Source organism: Eschrichtius robustus, chromosome 3 (genome assembly GCF_028021215.1).
Source record: "Eschrichtius robustus isolate mEscRob2 chromosome 3, mEscRob2.pri, whole genome shotgun sequence".
NCBI lineage: Eukaryota > Metazoa > Chordata > Mammalia > Artiodactyla > Eschrichtiidae > Eschrichtius > Eschrichtius robustus.
In genome coordinates, this window is record NC_090826.1 from 75567055 (window position 1) to 75580959 (window position 13905).

General features: G+C 37.3%; 1 protein-coding gene and 1 long non-coding RNA gene across 3 annotated transcripts in view; one reads left to right on the plus strand and one right to left on the minus strand.

The window, feature by feature from the left end:
- LOC137762380 (uncharacterized) overlaps window positions 1–4304 on the plus strand; it is a 62092-nt gene extending 57788 nt beyond the window's left edge. For both annotated transcript variants that reach the window (XR_011073541.1, XR_011073542.1), the window contains one exon: window positions 92–4304. This is a non-coding gene — a long non-coding RNA (uncharacterized lncRNA). The remainder of the gene's footprint in view (window positions 1–91) is intronic.
- Window positions 1–13905, minus strand: part of COL24A1 (collagen type XXIV alpha 1 chain) — a 384282-nt gene that overhangs the window by 16355 nt on the left and 354022 nt on the right. Inside the window, exons 54-56 of the mRNA XM_068540226.1 lie at window positions 13435–13470; window positions 8724–8759; window positions 8592–8618 (exon numbers count right to left, since the gene is read on the minus strand). Coding sequence (XP_068396327.1) covers window positions 8592–8618; window positions 8724–8759; window positions 13435–13470 — 99 coding nt within the window. The remainder of the gene's footprint in view (window positions 1–8591; window positions 8619–8723; window positions 8760–13434; window positions 13471–13905) is intronic.

Here is a 13905-nt window from a genome sequence, read left to right on the forward strand (position 1 = left end):
GGGAGCATTTATGAAAAATAGCTTAATTTCAGTAAGGGCAGTGAGCTTTGTAAAGCTTTAATCTGTCCTATTCCCATGCCTCTCTTTCCAGCTCTGTGGTAGCCTTGAAAACCAACAGCCTGCAATCGCAGTGAAAACAAGAAGCCTGGAACCCACAGGAGGGAGCAGAATGGGGCTGGAGTTGCTTCAAAGCCTCATTTCCAGTGAAATGTCATTATTTGACCTTTCTGGTGGTTCCCTTAAAGACTTGCAAGACTGTCTGTATTTTACCTGACTCAGAGCTCACTCAATGCAAAAAGTCTTTCCCAAGGAACATTAAAAAAAAAAAATTTAGATGGAATTGTTTAACTTTGTGGCTACTGGAAACATTAGAAAACAGTTGGGGCAAACAATAGGCTAAGAAAAGCTAGGGAATGAGATGTCCATAGAGATTCTAAAAAACTCTGACACATTCCTGGGAATCTAGAAGGCCATGTGCATGTATAGGGCTGTGCACATGATCAGGAAAAACACAAGAAGGCCCTAAGTTCTCTCTTCTGGCTGACCTTTAGGATCTGTGAAAATAGGAAATTAAAACTCGGGTATAGTTGTCAATTGCCTGGCTGAGCATTGAAGGGATGCTCCAACATGCTCACAGAGACCCTTGGCAAAAACTGGGAGACTTACTGGTTCTGGCATTTAAGGAAATCTCTCTCCAATCCTTAGCTGACCACTAAGCTAACTGAGTAGAGACTTTAGTGGTCACATATGTGAAAGAATACAGACTTTATACCTTTAGGAAAAGTCACTAAACAAACAACAAAAACAACAAATGGCAACAATAAACACTGAGGTTGGGGTGAAGAATTTGACTTCCAGAGATGCCATTTTATATTATTTAAAATGTCCAGTTTTCAAGAAAAAATGACAAGACATGCTGAGTAACATTAAAGTATGACCCCTATACATGGGAAAAAGCTAAGCAATCAATAGAAATAGAAATTGTCCCTGAGGAAGCCCAGATGTTGAACTTAGTAGACAAAACTTTAACTATTTTAGGTATGTTCAAAGAACTAAAGTAAACCATGTCTACAGAACTAAAGGAAAGTACAAAAAAGATGTCTTACCAAATAAAAAATATAAAGGGGAAATTATAGAAAAGAACCAAGTAGAAGTTTTGTAGTTGAACAATAACTGAAATCAAAATTTACTAGAGAGGCTCAACTGTAGATTTCAGTAGATAGAAGAAAGAATCAGTGAACCTGAAAACAGTTTATTGAGATTATCCAGTCAGAGGCATATAAAGAAAAATGAAACAAAATGAACAGGCTCAGAGACATACAGGACATCATAAAACATACCAATGCATGAATGATGGGAGTCTCAGAAGAGAAGAAGAGAGAAATAGGGGTAGAAAGAATATTTCAAAAAATAATGGCTGAAAATGTGCCAAATTTGATGAAAAACATTAATCTCCACATCCAAGAAGCTCGATGAATTCCCCTAGACACATCATAATCAAACTGTTGAAAGCTGAAGACAAAGAGAGAATCCTGAATGCAAAGAGAAGAGACTCATCAATCCAAGGGATGAGATTTTTTCATCAAAAACCATAAAGGTGAGAGGCAGTAGGATGACATATTCAGAGTGCTGAAGGAAAAAGACTGTCAACCAAAAATTCTATATCCAATAAAACTATCCCTCAAAAAGGAGGAAATAAGACATTCCCAGATAAACAAAAGCTGAGGCAATTTATCATTAGCAAACTTCCCTAGAAAAATAATAAAGGGAGTCCTTTGGACTGAAATAAAGGATACTAGGCAGAAACTTGAATCCACATGAAGAAATAGCACTGGTAAAGATAACTATACAGGTAACTGTAAAAGAGAGTATAGATCCCAAACAGCCAAACAATCTTGAAAAAGGACAACAAACTTGGAGGTCTCACACTTCACTTTCAAAACTTACTACGAAGCTACAGTAATCAAAACTGTGTGGTACTGGCATACAGACAGACCTACAGACCAATGGAATAGAGTGCAGGAATAAACCCTCACATATATGGTTAAATAATTTTCGAGAAGGGTGCCAAGGCCATTCCCTAAGGAAGGAATAGTGCTGGGAAAATTTGATATCCACATGCAAAAGAATGAAGTTAGACTCTTACCTATATCATAAACAAAAATTAACTCCAAATGGATCAGATAATTAAATGTAAAACCTAAAACTATAAAACTCTTGAAGAAAACGTATGGGAATTGCTTCATGACATTGGATTTGGCAGTGATTTCTTGGAGATGAAACCAAAAGCAAGGTAAAACAACAACAACAACAAAACCCTGATAAATTGGACTACATCAAAATTAAAGACTTCTGTGCAAAAATCAACAGAGTGAAAAGGCAGCCAAAGGAATGGGAGAAAATATTTGCAAATCATATATATGATAAGGGATTAACATTTAGAATGCATAAAGAACTATAACTCAACAACAACACAACAAAAGTAAGCAACCCAATTCAAAAATGGGCAAAAGACATTTTTCCAAAGAAGATATGTAAGCCAGTTTCCCCAAAGAAGATACCTATAAGCCAATGAGCACATGAAAAGATGCTCAACATCTGTAATCATTAAGGAAATGCAAGTCAAAACACAGTTATCTGCCACTTCACACCCATTAGGATGGCTGTTATCAAACAAGCAGAATACAAATGTGAGGGAGGATGTGGAGAAATTGGAACCCTGTGTACTATTGGTGGGAATGTGAAATGGTGTACCTGCTATGGAAAACAGTATAGCAATTCCTCATAAAATTAAACATAAAATTACCATATGATCCAGCAGTTTCACTTCTGGGTATATATGGAAATGAATTAAAGGCAGGGACTCTTTAATCCATTTGGAGTTTTATTTTTGTGTATGGTGTTAGGTAGTGTTCTAATTTCAGTTTTTTACATGTAGCTGTCCAGTTTTCCCAGCACCACTTATTGAAGAGGCTGTCTTTTCTCCATTGTATGTTCTTGCCTCCTTTGTCATAAATTAGGTGGCCATTATGTGCGTGGGTTTATCTCTGGGCTTTCTATCCTGTACCATTGACCTATATTTCTGTTTTTGTGCCAGTACCATACTGTCTTTTTTTTTTTTTTAAATTAATTAATTTATTTTTGGCTGCATTGGGTCTTTGTTGCTGCTTGCAGGCTTTCTCTAGTTGCGGCGAGCGAGAGCTACTTTTTGTTGCGGTGCTTGGGCTTCTCATTGTGGTGGATTCTCTTGTTGCGGAGCATGGCCTCTAGGCACACAGGCTTCAGTAGTTGTGGCATGCGGGCTCAGTAGTTGTGGTTCACGGGCTCTAGAGCGCAGGCTCAGTAGTTGTGGTGCACGGGCTTAGTGGTTCCACGGCATGTGGGATCTTCCCAGACCAGGGCTCAAACCCGTCCCCTGCATTGGCAGGCGGATTCTTAACCACTGTGCCACCAGGAAAGCCCCATACTGTCTTGATTACTGTAGCTTTGTAGTATAGTTTGAAGTCAGGGAGCCTGATTTCTCCAGCTCCGTTTTTCTTTCTCAAGATTGCTTTGGCTATTCAGGGTCTTTTGTGTTTCCATACAAATTGTAAAATTTTTTGTTCTAATTCTGTGAAGAATGCCATTGGTAATTTGATAGGGATTGCACTGAATCTGTAGATTGCTTTGGGTAGTATAGTCATTTTCACAATATTGATTCTTCCAATCCAAGAACATGGTATATTTCCCCATCTGTTTATGTCATCTTTGATTTCTTTGATCAGTGTTTTATAGTTTTCTGAGTACAAGTCTTGCGCCAAATGTAAAATAGTTAGCTGGTGGGAAGCAGCAGCGTAGCACAGGGAGATCAGCTTGGTGCTTTGCGACGACCTAGAGGGGTGGGATAGGGAGGATGGGAGGAGGGCTCAAGAGGGAGGGGATATGTGGATGTATATATGCATATGGCTGATTCATTTTGTTGTGCAACAGGGGCTAGCTCAGTATTGTGAAGCAGTTATACTCCAATAAAGATATATTGAAAAAAAAGGGCAGGGACTCAAACAGATATTTGTACACCTATGTTTATAGCGGCATTATTCACAATAGCAAAAGGTGGAAGCAACCCAAGTGTCCATCTGGATAAACAAAATGTGGTATATACATACAATGGAAATTATTCAGCCTTAAAAAGGAAAGAAATTCTGACACATGCTACAACATGGATTAACCTTGAAGACATTATGCTAAGTGAAGAAAGCCAGACAAAAAAGTTCAAATACTATATGCTTCCACTTATAGGAGGTGTCTAGAGTAGTCAAATTAATAGAGAGATAGAAAGTAGAATGGTAGGTTTTTAGGGACTGGGGAAGGGAGGAATGGGGAATTACTGTTTAATGGATCAGAGTTTCAGCCTTAGACGATGAAAAATGTTCTAGAGATGACTGGTGGTGATAGTTGCACAGCAGTGTGAATGTACTTAATGCTACTGAAGAGTACCCTTAAAGATGGTTAAAATGATAAATTTTATGTATATTTTACCACAGTTAAAAATAATAAGTAAGTAAGTTTGCTCATTATCCCTTACAGCTAACCATCCCACTTCTGGGAACAGGTCCTAGAGATATTCCACAAAATATGTATATGGACAAGACATGCATACTGTTTGTATTAGGAAAAAGATTGGAAACAACTTAAATACCCATGAATAGAGGACTGGATGGAAGAATAAACTGTAGGATAGTCTTAATTGAAATGACCATGGTTCGTTTTCTGTGAGAATGTGGCAATGAAGAATACAGTGACTTTTTTAGTAGATTAGTAGTGTAGCGTTTGGTACTAGACTCAAGCTAAGGTACTAGCAGTTTTAACCACCAACAGTACAAATGTCAACTCAATGAAAAAGGCAGGGCTTTTTTCCCCCACAATAGGCATTAGAAAGAAAAGAATGTCACAAAACTTGGCTACTCATAAATTTTTTTATTCCTATAATTCCAGTGTATTCCCAAATCCTAGCTCAAGCCTGGCACATAGTAGGCATTCAATTTGCTGAATTTATTAATTTTTTCCCAAGGGTAGCCTTTAGGGAGGGCAGGCCCAGAGAGATGGTATTAAGATGATTTGCCTGGGAAGTCATTCAGCAACATCGAAGTGTCCCCACCTAAGTGTGAAACTCTCATTAGGTCCAATAAGGGAATCCAAAAGAAATAGCCTTCTCCATGTACTCTAGCTAGAGAGAACATATTCTCACATGAAAATCACTTAAGGTTTATAAAAACGTGCACCGAGAATAGGGAGTTATCAGGATTAGTGGGACAAATGAAGGAAATTAGGAGGATTCATGATACCTTGAGGGGATGTAATAGTCACAGTTCCTTTCCAATTTATTTGAGTAAAATGCAGATCTAGTCAGGGCACCCCAGTACTTTAAGAAGTGTTATTTTCCAGCCATCTAAAATTTTATGATCACTGGATGGTGAAAACATTTATGGGGTGGGAACTGATTTCAGGTCATGCACCCCTCCACGGTAGAGGCAATTGCTTGTTCTAGGGAACCAGGATGATACCCACAGCTGCTGCAACCTCTCAATTCACCAATCCAGGTTTCACAGCTGACCCATTAACTGGGATCATTAAGTTGAAAATTCCTTATCTCATTTAATGATTTTCAATTTTTATTATTTCCACTCCCCACATCTCTCACACACACACACACACACCCATCCTTTATCCCACCAACCATTTGTGGTTAACTTTGACATCCTGTTGTAATTTTTTTTTGGTCAGTTCCTAAATATCTTACCATGCGCACTGAGATCTGGTCATCACCCTGATAATATCCTCAAATTCAAAAGCACCATCAATATATATTCCTTTTCCTGAAACATTTCTCTTTAGCTATTCTACTTTAGGAACTTGAGCAAGTTACTTATAGGTCTTAGAAAGAGGGGGCTGGACTAGGTTAGAGGTTTTCAAACTTTTCTTATCTTGACCCATAGTAATAAATACATTTTTATATCATGATAAGGTTCACACAAACATATATTTAACTGAAAACTTTTACAAAACATATTTTACCCTACTAGTGGTGATATACTTATTATGTTTTTTTTAAATTGAAGTATAGTTGATTTACAATGTTGTGTTAGTTTCAGATGTACAGCAAAATGATTGTTATACATATTATAATCTATATTTATATCTATATTTATCTATTATTTTTCAGATTCTTTTCCATTGTAGGTTATTACGAGATACTGAATATAGTTCTCTGTGCTGTACAGTAGGTCCTAGGGTGTTCTTTTTTTGTGCTTTTCTTAAAAATTGAGTAAAATTCACATAACATAAAATTTACCATTTTAGTCATTTTAAAGTATCCAGTTTATTGCTCTGGTAGATTCACTGTGTTGTGCAACCATTACCACTGTTTAATTTCACAACATTTTCATCGCCTCTAAAAGAAACCCTGTACCCATTAAACAGTCACTCCCCACATTTTTCTATTTTAATTTCATTTCAAAAGAATGCTGAGACTCACCATGTTGATCTTATGATCCATCAACGAATGAGTGACAATTCACAGTCCAAAATAATTACTAAATAATTACTAAGAAGACTTCTATCTCTAATTCTAATATGATCCTATTCCATTCTAGACATTATTTCCCTCCAAGTGAAGTCTTCTGGCTTGGAGGATTCCCACTGAAATTTTCTAAGAGTTGCAACTTGCCTGTTTGCATTTATTCATTCATTCAATAGACACTTCTTAAGGGCTTGAATGGAAAAGAGATACAGAACACATTGCTTACCTTCAGAGAGTTCACAGTCTAATACATGGAAATGGGCATGAAAATAAATGAGTATGAATGAAGAAGGGGAAGTGATCAGTTCTATCTTGCAGTGCAACGAGGGGATGGAATTAAGAGTTTCACAGAAGATATGATCATAGTTTGAGTCTAGAAGGAATATGTAGGTATTTTCTTATTGGCATGTAAACTTCTACTCTGAAAGTCTTTTTTTTCAAGGCTACACTGCCACTTTTCCTACAATGGTCTCTGCAAGTCCCAGAAAGACAGTATAAAGAAACTGGGTTTCATACTGGCCAGGAACAAGGAAGACAGAAAGGAGAGAAAGGGAAGAAGGAAACAAAGAAACTAATGTTAGTTGAGTACCTATAATGTGTCAAGCACATATACTTTTTCATTTAATCCTCCTAATAATTCCTCAAAGTATATATTCTTATCCACATTTTTCTCAGAGCAAAAACCTCTCACATGTCCTAATTCATTTTGGCTGTAGAGGAACACATACAAACATTTTTCAAGTGAGAGAGGGATGTGGTGCCCCAAAATTTGGCACTTCAATGTGAAAATTTTCACTAAACAACACCTCTAATTTGCCAATGATATATGATCTTTTAGAACTTGTTCTTTATTAGGAAAGCAGCTATGATATATCAAAGTCATTATAAGGTGAGAAGGCAACTGATGAGGGTTTTTCTAACCCATGCATTGTGAGGATCCAGGAGGAAAGGAAGAACAGAGAAGTGTAGAATAATCTAAAGATTTAAAAAAGGACATGCCCACTGATGTTCATGCTAGGGAAGGTTTCAATCCCCATCAGTCAGATGGCCAGAAAGGGGGAGTAATTTTAAAAAATCATAGAGAAACAGATGTCTTGTTTCCAAGGAGACCATCTTCCTGTGGCACGTTGCTTGAAAGTTATTCCTTGCCCTGATGAAAGGCTGAGGGGAATGAAGAGTTCCTGACCTGCTGGGAACGGACCACAGTGATCCACCAGGTAGAACTTTCAAAGATCCAAGTGATACCAGAGAAGCATGTGGAAATAAGTAAGGCTTGGAAGGCATAGGACTGGCCATTTGTTTGGACAGTGTAGCCAACAGCGGATTTCCTTTAGGCAGGAAGTCTGACCAAGGACCACTGCATTTGACCAGGATTCTGATTCTGCAGGAATGGGGCATGGGTGAGGTTGAAGATAGAAGGAGACCTCTTGTAGAAAGCAGGAAAACAAAGATATTACTGAGTAGGAGAGTGGATACAACGCATGAGAGAAACCAATCTTGGAACACTGAGGCCAGGAGATGATAGCTGATAATGAAGTAACGGAAGTATCACCTCAAAGATAGGAGTAGCAAGTTTTGGGTTGTGATCGGTCACGAGCAAATACATGAGAAGTCCCAGGGCTTCTATGGCCAGCAGCAACTGAGAAGAGTTCATGTAAAGCCAAAAAAGTGGATAACTCTGGTTGGCAAAAAAGAACATTTGAAAAAGGAGAGCTAGGACCCAGAGACAGGAAGAAATGGAGGGAGTTAGTATTTTGGAGCATTAATTACGTCAGACATTGTGCTGAGTACTTTACTTCTTATTTAAAACTCAAATCCACCCAAGAAAGTAAGAGATAACCATCCCCATTTTCTAGACAAGAACTCTGAGGCTTGGATTTCAAGTTTTATTATAGTTGGCAAGACTCTATATCAGATTAACAAAAAGAACAGAGGTAGGCAATAGGGATACCTTTTAACAGGGAGTTAATAGAAAAAGGTTTAAAAAATTATCTTATACTAAGATAAAATAAACAAAACCAAGAAAACTTACTCTTGGGCCTGATGCTCCAGGTGGACCCTATAACATAAAAAGATTTTTAAAGTATTTATTAGGTAGATATCTCAAACCAAGCAGGCCATATAAGCATCAATGGTAAACAGATATAAATGTAAATAAACTCACTGGAGGCCCTGGTTGACCTCTCGGTCCTTGGGGACCCTAGAAGAAATGGAGACAAAGCACAATAGGTATATACTATGCTTTTGGTTTGGTATAAACAAGATGACTAAGATTCAACTGCTATCATTGCCTTTTCATATGAGGCAAGTGATAGAATTCAAAGTTATTTTAGTATTTTGAAGTAATATGTTCTTGAACTCAGCTGTCACCCACATTCATCAACAAGCTGAATATATACTCTCATGTTTTGTTGATATTACTAGAAACTAAATTTATTCATTTTAATAAACTTATAAATGTAACATTTAAAAATGTTAATTCTATTTTTCCTGTTATTTCTAGCTACCATCCAACTAATTGTAAAAAATGGAAACTTCAGTGTCCTTAGACATCTCCTTCTCCTTCAACATCCACCTATAATTTGGTTACCCACTACTGTTGATTTGACCTTCAAATCTTCCCAAAATACTACTCCATCCTCACAGCAACTCTCTTAGTTTAGTGCTGATCATGTGCTATGGACTAAATGTTTGTGTCCCCTCCTACATGCATATATTGAATCCCTAATCTCCAGTGTGATGATATTTAGAGGTGGGGTCTTTGGGAGCTAATTAAATCATGTGGAGCCTTTGTGATTGGTAGTGCCCTTATAAGAAGAGACATGAGAGAGATGCTCTCTCTCTACCATGTGAGGTCGTAGCAAGAAGGCAGCTAGCTATCTGCAAACCAGGTAGAGGACCCTCATTAGATATGGAATCTGTGAGCACCTTAATCTTGGATTTCCCAGTCTCCAGAGCTATGAAAAATAAATGTTTGTTGTTTAAGCCATCCAGCCCACAGCAATTTGTTATAGGAGCCCCAGCTGACGAAGATATCATACTGTGCCTGGACTCCTAATTTGACTTACTGACTCTATTCTCTCTACTATGCTAACTGCATTCTACTTATAAAATGGAAATCTAATCATATCATTCTTTAATCAAAATCATTCAATGGCTTTTTACTGTTGAGTGGATAAAGTATAAACTTCTTTTCAGTGATAGATACCATTTACTGAGAGCTCACTATGTGTCAAGCTGTGTGCTCATTTATTAAGAACTCACTGTATGCCAAGTTGTGTGCTATATTTCTACTTCGTAGTTAAGAAAATGGAATGGCTAAGTAACCAGCAAGTAAAGGGCAGAGCTAGGATTAAAATCCAAGTCAGTTAAATACAAAAGTATATGTTCTTAGTCAATATGCACCCCTGCCTCTTCTTCAGGGTCTGGGCCTTATTTCCACTTACTCCCCCCAACCCATTCTACACTCCATCTATAACCAACCACTTGCAGATCTCTGAATCGTCCAAATTCTTTCACACATGCATTCTCCCGCATGTGCTATTTCCTTGACCAGGAATGCTCCTCCTTACCTTTTCTGTCTATTTAATTCCCATTCCTCTTCCAATACTTCTTTAAAACTCTGTACCCACCTTGCCACCTTCTTCTTCAACTAACCACTTCTGCATTCCATAGTACATAACAAATTGGAAAGTCCCTACAGACCTTTAAAAGTGTCTTAGTCATCCTCTCATTTTCTGGAACAGGAATAGTGCCTAATACATAGTAGGTGTTCAAAGACTGGTAACGAATGAATGAATAATGTTTAAATTAACTAGTATTGATTTAGAAATTAGAATAGTTGGAAGGTATATAGTAAAATGTGAAAAGTTATGCTGACATTTTTCAAAATGAAACAACAGTAATCACTGTTAAGAATGCTCAAAATTTAACTTACTGGATGGTCAATTGAATGTTAAGACTACACTGAGTCAAATTCAGATTATGGTTAAAAGATGGCAAAGCAAAATTTATCTTCAACTGAGTTTTGAATAATGTTAATGCTATCTATGCTTGACGTAAGTATCTTTTATTGCCAAAGCTGTTGATTCTAAATGTACTGTGACAATAAGAACAAACAACACATAGTAATTTAAAAAGGATAGAGTACTCCAACACCGTGCCTGCTGGACATTTCTTAGTTTGCATGGTTTATGATTATAGGTTAAAGCAGAAAATGCATCAGACTTTTACCTCAGAAGTGGCATGATAAGTTAGAGAAATTTCATGTTGGAGACAGCCTTTTAAATATACAGAGGCTCAGAGTGAAATCGGCTATGTAAGTTTCTCCATTTTGGATCAGCATTTTAAAAATAAACAGTTGACGTTTTACTCTACTTAGCATATTTCTGACATTTGCAAAATCTCACCGAAGGTTCAGTACAAAATATCTACCTTATCTTTGACTTTGAAAAAGCATTTTGTCATAGAAAGAAGAAACTATTTTTACTGAGTTCACTTCAGCTTGTTACCCAGAATGAGTCAGATCATCACAGATATGATAAAATGAAATACTTCAAACCAAACAAGACAGGACAGGACAACCCCACTGAAGCAAATGCATAGAATAAGGCCAAGTAAAACAAAATATTATTCCAACAATACAGTATTTATTAGTTCTTTTTTATTCTTCTACCTAACCCACCACTAAGGAAAAGTGATTCACTCTCTCTAGATATTATATAAACAAGCATATAAAGAAGGTTATCATACAGTTTGTAATAAAACTACAATTGTCTATGTTAATTTCCTGTAGGGGAACCAAATTAATGTGAATGGTTACAGTGGTTATTTGGCTGTAGTGAAAGCACTACCTTTGAAAGTAGACTGTCTCTCCATTTAATCCCACAATTTCCATATGATCCTTCAAAAGTAACATATTTTTTTTCATGAAATTTGAAAAATACTGGTAAGTGTATGTCCTTAAACCTGACTATGTTAGACTTTGCCTTTACATAAATGCAATCTTTAGTTTCCGGATCTTTACCTTAGGCTGGCTTATGTACAGAGAGCTTCCCTTTCCTCGTTCTTAAACTGAGAACCTTGCACGGTAGATGCTTAGCAGCGTCCCTGGTCTCTGCACACTAGATGCCACTAGCAACCTTTCCCTTTTCTCCAGTTGTGACAACCAAAAATGTCTCCACACATTGCCAAATGTCTCCTGGGAGGGGGAGCAAAATGGCTCCTGGTTGAGAACCACTGGTTTAGAGGGTTTAATTGGGAGTTTAGTAATATTAAATAAGATTTATTATTAGACAGTAATGTGATTAAGATGGAATGAGTGAATTCATGAGTTATCCCCTATAAAGCCTAGGGGATAACTGCATAGCAGGAATCCATTCATGTGGAATCTGTATATGGGCTGCTCTTAAAGTAGGTGAAGGATGTGTACATACCATCTTCCTTACCCAAGTTGCTCCTAACCCTTATTTTCTGAGAGGTACTATGATTAATAGAAAAGCACAATAGCATGGGATTTGGAAGATCTGGGCTCTGGTCTTATCTCTGTACCTAATTAGCTGCATGTCCTTGAGGGAGCTGCTGCACATTTGGATCTCAAATATCTCGAGTGTAACATAATAGGTTTGGTGAAGATAATCTCCAAGATTCACTTTAGAACTGTGATTTTCAAGCCTTTTATCATTTTTCTTCCTAATGTTTTGTATCTGGAGAAAGATGTGTACAAATAGGGAATTTTTTTCACATGAGATGCTTGTGACAGCCATTGTCATAGGCACTCGAGGCTTCCTAATCTTGATGGAGCTTATGTTCTAGCCACAGTACTTGGAGAGGATAGGTCAGGGAGGCAGTTGGAGACAGGTATGGAATATGGGTTAATTCCAAGCCTCCCTATTTTTTCTTTTCCCTTTCCACTCCTCCGGCGGAGGAGGGGGGGCGGATATAGCTTCACTGTGTGCAAACATCCTTGCTTCCTGTTAAGTAAGTCTGCTGAGAAAATATAAGGGACACATTGCTGCAAATTAAACACATCTATTTTAATACCCTTTGAGGATTCTTAGGCTATCTGAAATCACATAAATTTCCTTCCTCAGCAAACTAATATAACTATAATTTACTTATTCTGAGCCCCAAGCATACCCTATGGTGAAAAGCAAAGATCTCAGCTGTCAATATATAATATCATTACCTTTTAAGCAAGACTTTACTGCTATCTTCAAGTTTATTCCTATATGCCTTCTATACTTGGTTTCAGTATCCCTCATTTCACTCCATGCATGCCCTCTGTTTATGACTGCTGCTTTAATAAGTTCTCCTGGGAAAGTGGCCCCTTTACAAAATATCTTCTTTAACTTGGAAGAATTGACATCCAAGAAAAATACGAAATAGTGCCAGTGTAAGCCATTTAGTCCTGAAAATGCTGTGTACCTTTTGCCCATCCTCTCACCATTGTTTCCAGTTGGCTGAAATATACAACTAATGATTTGCTTCTGCTTTGCAGCTCTCTCGGGTGCTGACTGGATCTAGTGGTATATATCTAAAGTGACTTGACAGTCCTCTTGTTCTGGCACTGGTGAAGGAGGCTCACACCTCCTCTCCTGATGCCTGACAAGGCAAATATTCGATTTCACTGATTTGGAAAGAGTGTGACTGGCAGATTCTTAAACATGTTTAGGGCTTATCAGGTTTCACTGCAATATACCATGTAGGTTAGTTCTATATATAGGTTAGTTTTCTTCCTGAAAACTGTAATTTTATTTTCATTCCGTAAGTATCAGGGACATAATAAAGAAAAAAATCAAAAAAGGTCCTTGCTTTCATAGAGCTTATAACCTAGTGACCAGTGATACTATTACCACAAATTTAGTTAAACTTACAGTTTCACCTCTAAAGCCTTTTTCACCTCTGGGTCCCTGAAAGAAAAAAAAAAATGTTAGTTTAGTGTTGTCGATAGTTATTTATCAAATGTAGTTGAGGCTGTATACAGAAACATGATAATTTCTGTTGGTTTTTTTCCTATCTAGCAAGACTTGTTTAGTTAAATTTATATAAATTCTGGTTTTCCTAAGTTAAGCAAAGCAAAACAAATACAATCTACTGACTCACCGTGTCTGTTTTGCTATCCCTAGTTCCACCTTAAAGTGAGATAGGGTTATGCTACTTATTCATTCAATTAAGTCAAAACAGCTGATCTGACAATCAAAGGCAAAATAATTTAGAAAGAAAGTTAACAGGTTAAATTCTTCTAATATTTGTTTCTCTCAGCCTTTGAAAAACCCTGCTTCCAGGATGGTTTCCTGCTTCTCTTTTATCTTCTTTTTTTTCATTCCTCCTTCTGAGCTATATCC